This window comes from Gymnodraco acuticeps, unplaced genomic scaffold, assembly GCF_902827175.1.
Source record: "Gymnodraco acuticeps unplaced genomic scaffold, fGymAcu1.1, whole genome shotgun sequence".
Lineage (NCBI taxonomy): Eukaryota > Metazoa > Chordata > Actinopteri > Perciformes > Bathydraconidae > Gymnodraco > Gymnodraco acuticeps.
Window position 1 is genome coordinate 7,221,189 of NW_022990238.1, and position 14,402 is coordinate 7,235,590.

Consider the following 14,402-nt stretch of genomic DNA (forward strand, 5'->3'; position numbering starts at 1 on the left):
ATACACCATTTCCTGAAACCTAAGGTGACATCTTCAGATTTTAAAATACAACAAATATTTTTCTTATACAACAGCTATATTTAGTTTACTGTGACATAAAATAAACAAAAGCGGCACATCTAATCTGAGTACCTTGAACAAGTAAATGTGGGGCATTTGTGCTTGAAATATTAATTATTATATTAATATTATAATTATATATATTATAATAATTATTAATTAAGTTATCAAAAGAGCCTCAGGTGAATTATGTATCGAACAATTAATCTACCTATTGTTTCAACTTTATCTTTGATGTCGGCTCAGCGCAGATAAACATTTACAAACATTTCAAATGTTTAATTAAACAAACTGTGAATCTGGGGTATGCACTTTCCAGTATGTTGAAGTTATTGCTGCAACCATAATAAGCCATTCATTAGGAAAGTAAGGAATTAATTCATGATAGCAAACCATATGGCAATCTTAATATCGCAAAAGATATTTAGGTTATGCCTCTACACTTCCTGGAAGTCCATGCTTGTTTACTCCAACAAAAAGTGTTGGCATTTTCTAATGGGATTGGATGACTCTGTGTATTCATGTTTTCTATAGCTTGCATGACAGCTATTGTCACCTCGCACCCGCTGTGGAAAGATAATGAGAAGGAAAATGCCCATCGTTGCCCCTTCCCAACGACTGTAGACGGGAAATTCTTTCAGAGCTATACGTCAGGAGCAGATCCTCAACCGCCTGAGAGTTTTATCTGCCTCAAATTCCTTCAGTTCAGGGTCAACTTCTGTGCAGACCTGAGACCCACCATTCCTCTGATAAGAGCTGGGCAAAACAGACACTGTACTCAGGGCCGGCCCTCGGCATAGGCAGTATAGGTGAATGCTAAGGGCGCATCAACCCATAGGGGGCGCCGAAAATTGGGGGTAAAAAAAAAAGTTAGAAATAAAAAAAACACAATTTCCCAATTTTGGATCAACAAAGTACATCTTATTATCTTATACTAACAGAACTACGCCTATATTGCGTACAGCGCCCATAAACTATGGCACACCCCCCCCAAAAAATCAAGTTGAACCACCCCAGCCAGCCCCAGTAAAAACCAGAGGTTTATGTGAAATTGTTCTTTTTTTAAAATAATAGTTTTAGTGTGCAATTATAGGTTTTAATTTTGTATTTGTGTTCATTTAAAATAAATCAAACTCCCAAAAAACGTATACAGCTTCTGTGTGCTTTTATTAACATTGGAATTTACTGTGTAAGCGGCCGCGGGGGGAGAGCTTTAGAGAGCTCTCTCCTGAAAGACTGAGAGGCTCTGATAACCTCAGCTCAGTGAGGTAAAGGCACACCTTTATATGATCATTATAGTTATAACAAAATAAGAGAATAAATGAAAAACAGGTATAAAATACTATATGACAGTACAAAAAAGTTGTTATTAGTAAACAAGAATACAGTTTGAAAGTAGAGTGATTTTTAAAATATCCATAAAGAAAAAGAAAATCTGCTTACAGTTCTGTTTCATATGGGTGTTGAGAGATGTATCCATAGATCTCTTAATGTTGCTCTCAAAGTGCACCAGATTGATGCTTTTAACTTCAATATTAAAAAAAAAGTCTTCCCGGGGGAGCATACTAGAGGAAGTGAGGTCCCCCCCTCACTTAAATCATGTTCAAATGGATAGGATACTATATACAGTTGCACACATCTTGTGTCCATATCTTTCTGTTTTGGTGGTCATGCCACAACCGTTCATGCGCGAGTCATAGTGAGTGTCTGCATTTGGGGGGGGGGGGCACCAGCTAAAATCTTGCCTAGGGCAGCAAATTGGTCAGGGCCGGCCCTGACTGTACTTCACACTCAGTGACACTTTACTTCGACTTACACTTCAATACACATCATCCCATAGAATGATGCATTATATGTAAGGTTTTCATGTTTTTATTCAAGTACCACTATCACCTGCAATGGAAAGCTTAATCCTGGACTAACATGTTGGGTCTTTAAAAGCCTTGAAGTAACTTGTACCTACATTTCTAGTTTGGCTGATATCAGGCTGATATGTATTTGTATATTATTGTATTGCAGTATTTTTCTACTACATTGCCTGAATACTCACAGCAGAGCAGTCACCATACTGGATGTTTTAAGTTGATTCAAACTATTTTAATTTGAGAGATATATTAGTATGTGATGTGAAGGAAAGGTAGTTAATGACACCCAAGATGATTCAAAGAGTGTGCAACAGCTCGTAAAAAGGATATATGTTTACAAAGGGAGAAACATAAAACCTACAAAATTGATTCACAAGATTTGCTAGGTCTGTCAAATTAAACTCACTTTCCGACATTGAAATAGCTTTTGCTCTCTGTAATCATTTCTCCCTGTTGGCTGTTAAAAAACATCATAATGTTATTCCAGTAAGAAATGTGTTTCTCAAGATTCTTAATTGTTTTTGCACATACTGGAGGCTGTGAATTGTCTCCTCCATCACTTGGGCTACAGGAAGTACAATCTTTGTCATTGAACATATGTGCACCTGTAACTCTTTTAAAACAAACATGGGAAAGTGTGGATCTATCCTTTAAGCAGTGACACAAAGTTAATCAAAGTACAAGAAGTATATATGAGGACACAACAAATCAAATTCCTCTATAACTATCCCTTGAAAAATGTAACCCATAGCAGGAAAAAGCTTCCGTAAATATTCAGGTGTTTAATAATCAACTGTCAGGGGTTCATTTGGGTCTCATTTCAAGTGTGACTAGCCATTATAGAGCGTTTTGTTCTCTATGTTCAAAATAAACCTTAAATGCACCCAATCAAGCTTTTGTTGTTGAACAATGCTGGACTTTCGAATGGTATGTGTCAGTATTGAACCATAAGCCAAAAAAGAAGACTACACACATATGAACTATTTTGAAAAATGAATGAAAAAGTGTAAGAATCAAAACAAGAGGCATCAACTCTAACAGACAAAATGTTTTATTCTTGTCAAGTAAACATTACGTAGCATCGGTCAATACTAATGTTATATTTCCATCTGCAAATGTTTCTTCCATAAGAATATGCAGGATTCATCCATCTAAGATCAATATTAAAAAACAAAGAGGGAATACAGTAGAAATCTGCATGTTATTGGGAGAAGGGGTTGAGTGACAGCAGTGGAAGTTGTGGAGGGGAGAGGGTGGGAGGCACAACTCAAATCACAGCATGTCCTTGGCAACGAACACAGCAACAGCCAGCTTCAGTGTAGCAGCACTCATTAGAGGCGAGGCCAGCTGTCAGTAACACGGCTTCAGTCAGCGTGCCGTGACTTCTAACCAGGCAGGAAGCATGGATTACAGTGTTTTTGCTGGAAAGGTCAATCAATCGTCCTCCTTCGCAGCCTCCTTTTACTTCTAACCCCAGCATCCTCACTTTTATAACAAACCTTATAGTTTCTACTGCTTTGGGATTTGGTGGAGATCATCTCCAAAGCACTCTCTCGCTGCTATCAGTCAAACACAACAGAAATTGGCCTGGGAATTTGGAGGAGATTTATTGGAGGCTGGAGGACAAGTCAGTATCCAAACAGTTTCTCCACACCTCCAACCTGGCTCTGTCCCTATCACGCTTGCTTGATTATACTCTGAAGCATCCTTGTGTCAAATAATGTCTTATCAGGTTGTGTGAGAGACAAAGGATACCAACAGCTGCGATGAATGGAGAAGGCAGAAGAGCAGAAGGCGAGGGAGAAAGTATAAACACACTCACAGCTGTTTATTTTGGCTCATGAGACTTCCTCTCAGGACTGCATAGGTTTTCACACACTCGTCTGTTGTGAGTTTTGTTGCACCTGTTGATGGGACACCTTTTATATGTATGTAACATCACAGAATATGGATGCCAAGGTCAGTGTCCTCTGTAGAGAAGATGCAAACATTCAGCAACTGTCAGTCAACACTGTTTCTTTTAAATAAAACTACTGAATGGTGATGAAATCAATTCTGTCAAAAACTCACAGAAAACATCATAGCTTTGATCAATATAGACTCTGCAGTGGTTTTATGTTGATTGCCTGTCAGCTGTCTCTGTCTCTGTCTGATCTGTCTTTACGATTTAGTAAATGTTTACTACGGCTGCAACTTATTGTTCGACTAACTGTCGCAGCTCTAATGTCTACAGAACACTGACTTTTTTACAAATGTACCCATCAAAAGCAGCCATAGCAGACTGTTTGGCTCTAGAGAGGTTTGTGGTTGTAAAAAGTGAAAAAGTACACATTAGCTGTTTGATCATTTCCACTCGTCTCCTATCTAAGCACACGTGTAATCAGCCCGAAGTGAGGTGTACTCATTGAAACACCTGTGCAGGCTATACAAGCTTTAACACACAAGCAGAGGCATAACATTAAAAAAAGAGCCCAAATTCACCTGTCCTTCTGCCAAAAGATGCTCTAACATACACACAACTCTTATTTCCCACCGCTATCCAATTCTGGTGTCTGCAAACCCAAACTCCCTCTGGTACTTCCCTTGCCACATTTCACATACTCATAACATGTCAACCTCGACCATGCTACATATTAGCTTAAGACAATTGCTACGTTTTAAGGCCTTCTCTATGGCAGCTAATCTGAAACCGTGCTAACAAATTCAAATTAAACAGGTTGCCAGTGGTTTCCTGGAGTTTTCACTGGAACAGAACAAAATGGTACATACCATTTTAATATGAGTGACCTACATCCTGCTAACAGCTGTATAAGAGCTGAACATAGATGTTTTTTGCAGAAGTTCTAATGAGGAAGTCTAGGAGAGTTTAATAGTTAAGTCATGGGTTGTTGAATAGATTAGCATGCAGGTGATGATGAAAGGAGAGAAACATGAAATGATGCACTGATGGGGGAGCTTTGGGGTTTGGAAACAAAACAAATAAGTAATAATCCCAGATTGAGACAAGTCGAACTTTAAGGAAGATCTTTGTGTTCAGTTGTTGATTCCTTAATGATCTGAAAATAAAAGACAACAGAGTTAAAAATAGAGACAACAAACGACTCCCCAGTGAGTTTTTGCTACAAAAGGCATCAGGTGTGCTGTGAGACAGTGAGTGAGTGTGAAAACCTGCAGAAGGGTTCAACATTGCCCTCCAGAGGGTAAGGTGAGAGGTGCAATGTGCAGTTTTGTTTGCTTCAGTGGAATGTTCTGTAGAAGCTCATACCTCCCCATCTCTAGTCTCCACGGTTCTAACCAAGATGCTCCTCTTCACGTGGGCCTCTGGGGTTTTAGTGTCCAGGTTAGTTTCTAAAAGATGAAAAGACTCCAGTTAGTGTAGTGTAGACATTTTTTTGTTATCCTCTCTTTGATGCCATGTATTATAGTTTACACATTTAACACAGTAAGAGTGAATATACTATTGTGATTGCCCCTAAAGAAATAAAAAATATTTTGTGAATGCCTTTTTGGAAAGGTTGGGTGAAAGAGATGGGAAAAGACCAAATCTATTATGGATATTTAAACAGTTTTTACTAATGATTTCGATGACCCCTTGATCCCCTAGATTAAAAAAGGGGGTCATACTGTATGTGCTACTAACCTCTAAACTGCAGGTTAGAAAAGCTCTGAACTGGAATGGTGATCCTGAAGGAAAAAGAAAAGATAATATTTAGTTTTGTTTTTTTTAAATGTTGGTGGTGCTAAACCAACAAAGCTGTGTCTGACCGGCTCTCCTCTCCATCCAGCAGCTTCCTGTAGGTGGCGATCTCGATGTCCAGGGCCAGCTTGACGTTAAGGAGGTCCTGGTACTCCTGCAGGTGTCTGGCCATCTCGTCCTTCAGCGAGTGGATGTCGTCCTCCAGATGGCTCACTCTATCCTGGTAACCAGATGTCTCCATGGCGAAGCGGTCGTCCATCTCCCGGAGCTGACGTTCCAGAGACTCGTTCTGAAAGAGGAGAGAGAAGACGGAGAGATGAACACCAACATCTGATGCATCAGACTGAGGTTACTAAACTCACACTCTTATGTTACATTTCAACCACACACATCTTTTATTTGTTATTAATGTTACATGTACCTCGACTGCTATGTCTGCTTTTATAAATCTAATACCTACCACTACAAAGTTTTCACTAATCCCTCCCTGCTTCTATTTTGGCACTTACTGCTGAATCAGTGTTATGATCTTCATCCAACTTAACATTATTTTTAAATAGCACTATTTAGGTCATTGACTTAAGGCAGTTACAACATTTGTGTTTACTGTTTGTCCATAAGACCCCTCAGAAATAGGAAATGGTATACAAATGGGAACACTTTTACACGCAAGCTCTAACTAGGGCTCATTCTTTTAATTTCAGTTCCATATTATATAGAACCAGAGATGTTCACAAGTCTTTTTTTGAAAGTCTAAGTCAAGTCTCAAGTCTTTGGTCACGAGTCCAAGTCAAGTCTCAAGTCTTTGTGGGGTGAGACTTGATCAAGTCTCAAGTCTTTGGTCACGAGTCCAAGTCAAGTCTCAAGTCTCTAAAAAATAAAAGTCTCATGTCTCTTCTGGTTGTAATAAGCCTTCTATTGTCTGCTGCTATCCAGTCTGTTAAGAATACTGCACAGCTATATCTAAGAAATTCAAAGCATTTACTGTATTATTATCACTCCTACATCTATTAGCATACAGTATCAGTACTGATTAGTTGTTTGTTATATGATCACTTTAAACAGGCTATTGCAATGCAATATGAGGAAAAACATCACACTTTAGCTAAATGCAAACAACTTATAAGCAAAACACTTCAGAATCAGAAATCAGTATCACAAATACTTTATTAATCCCCCGCAGGGAAACTGTGTTAAAAGTACTTAAAAGTAAACATTTGTTCTGTGCCATTTGCAACTAAAAAACTATTGCTGCAATATTATCTGAAATATACTGAACTGGTGATATTAAAACATGACCTGTTCCAAAAGAGATATCTACCATTAACACTATTTACCAGCCAAATGCTGGTAAATCATGCAAGTGGCTGGTACTGTATGTTGCACGCACCAGCCAAAAATAACAATGGCAATCTATTGAGTGGCTGGTAACATTTCAACATTCACTAGGCTAGCCATTTGGCCAGTGGACAAAAATGTTAAAATTTGACCTCTGCAACCGTATTGTTTAATTACATTGGGTCTCTAATTACATCTTTTAAGTCTACTATAAATAAACATATTCCTCTATCCTCTCACTCAAACCCAGTGTAATGGTAACCTGATAAACCTGTAACATTAACGTTACGTGGTCAACAATAAACCTGTACCTGTCTATAAACCGACAGATGTATTTATGTATGTAACTATGTATTTTTCTACGTTTAACGTTAGCCAGTGGCCGGTGGCAGCGGAACGTAATGATTAACGTTACCGACCTTTTTTATGTCATGTCAAGAGTTGGATGTCAACGCCACTCAACGCAAACAAGTGTGACAAGCAAACATTCACTCATCTTTTCAAATATTCAGTTACAAAGCTAGTAGCAAGCTAAGTTAACATTACATAGCTGATGCTGAGCTAAACATGTTTGCTAACCGTCCATAAGTGCTTTGACAAAAAATCCATTAAAAAAAGTCATCTGTGGAAGCCGTAATACTGTAAAAAGCACGACCAATTATTTTAGCCGGCCCGGCTATAATAACTGGATGGACTACCTGCCTGTCAGCCTTCCATCGGGGCACAAATTTATCTCGTGCCCTCATTGGCGCGTTCGTGTGTGTTGGAGGAGGGGCTCTGTGAGGAAGTGGCAGATTTTCTCCGGTTGTGTATTTTCAAATTCTAGCGATCTCGAGCCGGTTTCTCAAACTTACCTACCCCACCTTTAATACGCCAAAAATAGAAAACACAATGATTGTTCACGAGTCCCAAAACACGAGTCCAAGTCGAGTCCGAAGTATTTTGAGCAGGAGTCCAAGTCAAGTCTGAAGTCTCTGTGTGTGCGACTTAAGCGCGACTCGAGTCCGAGTCACAAACTCGAGTCCCCATCTCTGTATAGAACCAATACAACAAAAATGAGTCTTGATGCTGTCTGAATGAGCTGTTATTATGTGGCATCAAAATATATCATAACAATATTTCAAGTGTAAGGTTTCCGGTAGAGAATATGTGCCCAAATGTATACTAAATATTTGATTGAAGAAGCAGCATAATTTAAATCTTACTAGAGCTGGATAAGACTAATGTTATGTTCTCAAATACTGTCTTCTCTGTGGTCGAGTGGACTTACTGTTCCTCGTAGAGCCTCAACATCGCAGGTCAGCACTTGGACCTGACGCCGGTATTCATTGGCCTCCTGCTTGGCCTGGCGCAGGGCTTCTGCGTTTCGATTGGCTGCGTTTGTCAGGTCAGCAAACTGTACAAAGGCAAAAAGCCTGTGAGTATCTATCTTCTCACAAGGATATTTTACTCTAATGACTTTAATTCTCGGTACTGCCAACTTAATGAGAGACTCGTGACCTTGGATCGGTACCAATCCTCGGTCTCCTGCATGTTGGAGGTTGCCATGGTTTCATACTGGACCCGGATGTCCCTCAGAGCAACAGTCAGGTCTGGTTTGGATACATCAAGTTCAACATGCACCTGCTGGGCCATGAGCTGCTCCTGTAACTCACGCAGATCCTGAGAGAGACAACAGTAGTGAATAATTGATTCAAGTTCAAATGAGGTTCTTGATTGTGGTTAGCAATAGCTAAAGTTTATTTTGCAAGATTTCAATTTTTACCTCCTCATGAGTCTTCCTCAAGAAGTTTATCTCATCCTGCATGGCATCGATTTTCCTCTCTAAATGGACACGATTAAGAGAAGCTTCATCCACATCCTATGCAAATAATGAGATACATAGAGAGATAAAGGAGGCCAGTCAGACTAAACGAAAGTATGAATTGTTAAAATCATGAATTTAGAGAAAATTCAACTGAATTACCTGTCTGTAGGCATTCAAATTGTTTTCTGCATCCTGTCGGAGACCCATCTCATCTTGCAACCTGGGTAAGTCACAAAGAAGCAGTAAAGGCGTGAAATAAAAGTCCTTCATACAGTAGCTGATCATGGACAATGCATATTTAAAACTACACATTTTGTTATATTGAAGCCCATACTGAACAAATTTTAGAATAATTCTTAATTAACAGGAAAGCCTACAATATTTACAGTAGATTTTCATATCACAACATACATTTTAGCATATATTTATTTGGGATGTTTTTAAATAATGACAAATGTCTTCTTTGCTCTATGCCTGATAGTAAGGGACTGTAGCAAAAGCACACAAGCACAATGAGACTGTCCTGTTTAATAATAGCCAAACTATAAAAACTAGAAACCTATTTAAAAGATGTTGATCATATTTTTTACTGTGCTGCTCCCCTAGCTTCAGGAGGCGACTGGGGCTCAGCTGAAAGGGCAGTTCATGCATCGTTACACACTAACTCCAGTCTAACAGCCAGAGGACTTTCCCACGGGATGGAGTTTACAGACAAACACAAACGCACAAAAGGGGGTCCATGTGTGCAGATACATCCTCAAGCACAGACACACACAACACTGAAATCCGCCTGAGGCATAGCAACATAAATACCAAGTAACATATTTTGGTAACATCTGCAGTGATTCATGCAGAGTTCAAGGGAAGCAGTTGAATCACGATAGTGACCTTTACAGCGACGGCCATATTCACATCTTTCAGGATACCAGCAGCTGCTGAGAGTTGAGAGGAGCCCGAAGTACAACTTTATTTTACCCCAAGGGAAATTAAATCGTTTATTCTCCTGACAATTTTTAACAATAAATCCATACCAAGTAGAGTTAAGTTAAAAAAAACTAAAAACCTGGATATACGCATGGAGTGAATCGGAGTTTTACAGTAACAGGGGACAAGAGAACATCTGCCTGCCTGTCTCATTTGTGGAAATCTGCATATAATTGCATTCCTAATTTAAAAAAAGAAAAAGATCTCAGCTGTGCAACAGACAAACTGTTCGGAGAGTGTTTTAAAATATGCAAACTGACTTTCCTGTAAGAGTATTAAAAAAATTCCCCAAGTAACATTTGCAGAGCATAACCATTAATGCAATGCCAAGTTGACCAAAATTAGTTTTGTGTCCAACTCCAGCTAGGGACAAATGTAAGTCCCACTTTACATAAAACAAGATGCATTGAAGAGGTTAAAAAAATATGATATGTCTTAAAGTTTTTGAATGTCTAGTTTTACTGTCCACACAACTACGTTTACATATAACATATTAAGCTTTGCTGTCAAGTGCCATCTTTAACATAAATGTAATGTAATCATCAGAAAGGACAAGTGAGAAAGCAAAAGTCAGTCTTCTTATAAGCCCCTTTTAGAGGCTGTGCATTGCACTAACATGCTTCCACCCCCAGGAGTCCCACCCTGCTCCATCCTACCTCTGCTTGAGCATAGTCACATCTGCAGCCATGTTGTCCTTCTCTATCTCCAGCCGAGCTTTGCCAGAAGTGAGTCCGTCCACCTGTCTGCGCAGCTCTCTCAGCTCCTCCTGGTAGATGTCTCCCATGCGGCTGGGTTCCCTCACCTTCAGCTGGTTCAGCTCCTGCACCAGCACCTTGTTCTGCTGCTCCAACAGGCGCACCTTCTCTATGTAGCTGGCAAAACGGTCATTCAGACCCATCATCTCCACCTTCTCGTTGGTGCGCGTCTCCTTGTACTGGGCCTTCATCAGGGATTCAGCTGGGAAATCCAGCCGGTCCATGGTGCTGCCCAGGAGCAGGCCCGTTGAGCCCAAGGAGATCCGCGACACAGGGCTGGAGTGGGTGAAGTTGCGGGGGGTGCCTTGCCAGGAGAGGCGGCTGGAAGAAAGGCTCCCAATTCTGACTCCTGTGCTGCCGGAGCCCTGAGGCCCGTAGCGCTTCCTGTACGAGGACTGGACTCTCTGACTCTCCATGATGGGAAATGGAGCTCACTCGGGGCAATACCAGGGCTTTTATAGGCGAACCCCCCCCGCCCCAAGTCCAAAGCAAAGAGGCCAAAGGGTGCAGCAGAGAGAAGGGAGGGTGGCAGGCGGTGAATGGGACAAAAAGTGAGAGCGGAGGGTTGGTTTACATGACACTCAAAGAACTGTGTGCCAGGGATTGTCTGTGCTCGTCCACTCAACTACAAATGTCTCTCGGCTTTCTCCATCTCTCTCCCCCTCTCCTCCTTTCTCTCCCCAGCCTATGACTCACTCTCTCACTTTTTTTTGTCTTTCTCTCTTTCTTTCTGTCCCTGCTGAATGAAAAGGAATTTGTGTGACAGGATCTGGCCACCAATTCAACCTGACCACAGCACTGCCACAACAGCAGAACGTTTGATCAAAGAAAAAGAGTTGGAGCTTTTGGGAAGAGATCTTCAAACTGGTAGGAGCAAACAGCAAAAGCTTTAATAAGGAGAAGATACATTAGACACAGAAATGGTGAAATGGTCTTCCCTTCAATCCCTGCCTACGTTCTATCTGTCCTATCTTTATAATGAAGGCCAAAAAAGCGAGCCCATGCTTTTTCTGCTACACATTTTTTTTTAAACAGGTTAGTAACATGACAAAGTCACACAATCTACATTTGAACAACCATCATGCTGCAGGAGCACACATTTATGAGTACAGGGGCTGTTTATAGAGGCTCCAGAAAGACTGTAGGACTCTGGCCTGTTCACTGTGTTCGGGTTATAAGACGTCCTGTTTGGCTCCAACACAGATGGATGGTAGAGCCGAAGAGGAGGGGGGGGTGCAGGCCTAATCTGAACTCCAGGAGGACAGAGGCTGCATTACCAAACCATTTTCACCCATTACCTTGACAACCGCAGGGTTGGCTACGTCAGCACACTTCAGCTGATATATTTCAGACTTATTTTTGAAGGGCATGTTTTGTGGAGATGAGATTGACTTACTTGTTGCCCTTCTCCAAGTGTTCATCTATGAAGAATATTCAAGGTATTAGAGTCCTATGACACAAAACACTGTCACAAAGAAAATCTTAAAGTTGTAAGAAACAAATGTTTTCCTTTTACTTGTCATCATAAAGTAAATGTTTATTGTACATGTACCGGCTATAGAACTATGGCGACATCTGCCTCACTTTTTTCGTGAAATTCTGTCTGCCACCAGGTACCATCTCTCAGAAAAATTAAGGATCGATTTGCGGCCCAAAGATCGTCAACCATTTTGCAAAAAAGGTAGAGTAAAGCACTTTTGTTTTCGCCGGCAGATATTGGTAGCTCACCTCAGATTCAAAGTGCCAATGTACAATTTTCGCAGTTACTTTCCCCAGTAACAGAAATTATCAATCTAAATCAAAGAAGAGGTCAGAAATGTATAGAAACCAATGGGTGCCATGTCTTGGGAAACAGCCGGTCAAAAACTGTGAGCACAATTGAACATTTTCCAGCATCGATTAATCGGTCAACTCAAACAAGATTTGTAGTTAAGGAAAACAGAAAGTAGTGGAATCCTTTAACTGTAGTGTTACTACAGGTTATTAAACCGTAACAGCAGTGGGACATAAAGGACTTCTTTGTTGCTGGATAAAACACAGGGAGTGGAAACCAGTGGTACTGGGAGACAGTGGATAAAGCACTGTATGACTTTACTATCTGGCCTTTGAGTGTTGTCGTTGTTAAGGAAGCAAAACAACAACACAGTGTCTTGAATTCAAATTGCTCTCTTGGTAATAGAGGTTAAACAAGATGGCACACTGTAAGTCTGGCAGAGATTTGTTGATTTAAAGGCTCTATTGCTAAGGATTAATGCCGGAGTTGCATCATTAAGGTGACACTAATTGTTTGGGCTCACTGGATTTTTTAGACAATCACGGCCGTTGCCTCAGATCTGGTCTCTGGGGTAATATGTCCCGATGATTAAACATCCACAGAGAGAGAAGAAAGGGAGTTGGGGTGCAGACCCTTCCCTCCCTGCTGCTGGAGTCAATGCAGGGCCAAGCCAAACAGCTGATTCATGTGTCCGACATCAGGAGAGCACATGTGCAGGACTTACAGGAAAAAAGGGTGCAGGCAGGGTAGAATCTTAATGCTTCTGGACTCATTCTGATCTCACGCCAGGGAGACATGGTTGCTTTGTGCTCTGGCATTTTACACCCACAATCCCCAGTGTAAACCTCTCCTCAGCCATCCCTCAACCTCACTGATGGCCACATACCAAATTGAATCCTGTTTAACGAGCAATTTAGCCCCACCTTCATAACTACATCATGGCCCTGATTCCCAGGATATTAAAGGGGGAGGAGTAGGCCTTGATCTAGAATAGTAACTGAATTAATGAAACATGGGATTTTTTACTTCTTTCCCATAAATCATGAACTGAATTAAGCAAGATTCGTTTCCAACACCTGCGTTAGTTGTCATGAGTGAGGCGTATGGCTGCCAAGCATTTTGAAATAGATCACATGAAACGCATGTAATTGCTAATATTGGAAAACTACAACAAATAAAAAACATACGAGTGTGTATGTGTGTGTGTATGTGTGTGTGTGTATGTGTGTGTGTGTGTGTGTGTGTGTGTAAGAAGAATTGGGGTGCCGGGGGGGAGGGGTTTGCTGCCTTTAAGTAGGATGCCTTTGGTTATGTTTGTTTGTTCTGCATTTATGTATAAAATGTGAAACAACAGAAAAAGATATAAGAACACCCACAAAAGAAACTAAATATGATAAAGTAGCATGAAAAGAGTAAATGTAGCCTACCTAGTTACCTTCTGTCACTGCTTATGAAAAAGTATTATAGTAAAAGCCAACTTAAATGTACCATTTGTTTTAATATACCTGGAGCACTTGACTGCATCATTAAATAAAACCAGAGTGTGGCTCATTTGTGCAGCTGAACCTTAACTACAGTAGCCTACATTTCTAAACCCTGAGAAGTGACAACTTAAAACTAAACAGATAAATGCTTGGTTGAAACGGAACCAGCAATGCCTTATGGGAATGAGCTGTGTCGAAAATCAGGGGGCTTAACTTTGACAGATAAGCAGGCTAAATGACTCGGCACCGCCGAGGTCCAAACAGAGCACAGCCACAAAGAGGGCCGGTTCAGACCCGAAGCCGCAGTCTGCCTGTCAGCAGGAATGCTGGGGCCCAAATACACAACACACAGACAGATCTGCATACCACACACGGCGCATAACAAGCAAAGCACGCAGACACTATCTCAGATTCTAGTCTGTTCAAAAATGATGGGTGTTTGTATATTGATACACAAACTGATGGTCATCAACTCTTTAAATGTGACTCAGATCTGATCAGATTTGTATCATTAAACAGGTCTGAGAATCTTACCATGCTAGCTGCTCTGTGAGCTGAGGCCACCTGGTTGTGCTTTGCGCTAAATACCATCAACATGCTAACGTGTTAGTTAAAGTTAAGATGATAGAATACAGGTG

The 14,402-nt window shown here is 40.7% G+C and overlaps 1 protein-coding gene across 1 annotated transcript; it reads right to left on the bottom strand.

Moving 5' to 3' along the window:
- Positions 1-2,957: 2,957 nt before the first annotated feature.
- On the bottom strand, positions 2,958-10,944 carry gfap (glial fibrillary acidic protein). Its single transcript, XM_034220167.1, has 9 exons — positions 10,408-10,944; positions 8,927-8,987; positions 8,726-8,821; positions 8,461-8,622; positions 8,231-8,356; positions 5,691-5,911; positions 5,566-5,609; positions 5,191-5,273; positions 2,958-4,981 (listed from the first exon to the last, which is right to left on the bottom strand). The coding sequence occupies exons 1-9, from the start codon at positions 10,920-10,922 to the stop codon at positions 4,940-4,942; spliced, it is 1,350 nt and encodes a 449-aa protein (XP_034076058.1). The 5' UTR covers positions 10,923-10,944; the 3' UTR covers positions 2,958-4,939.
- Between the last annotated feature and the right edge of the window lie 3,458 nt (positions 10,945-14,402).

Bases quoted from the DNA above. Each gene is read 5' to 3' on its own strand.
- gfap (XM_034220167.1), bottom strand. From the start codon at position 10,922: ATGGAGAGTCAGAGAGTCCAGTCCTCGTACAGGAAGCGCTACGGGCCT. The intron at 8,623-8,725 runs GTAAAAATTGAA...TGTCTCTCTCAG, and splicing joins TGAGGAAGACTCATGAGGAG to GATCTGCGTGAGTTACAGGA. The intron at 4,982-5,190 runs GTATGAGCTTCT...TTTTATTTTCAG, and splicing joins TGGAGACTAGAGATGGGGAG to ATCATTAAGGAATCAACAAC.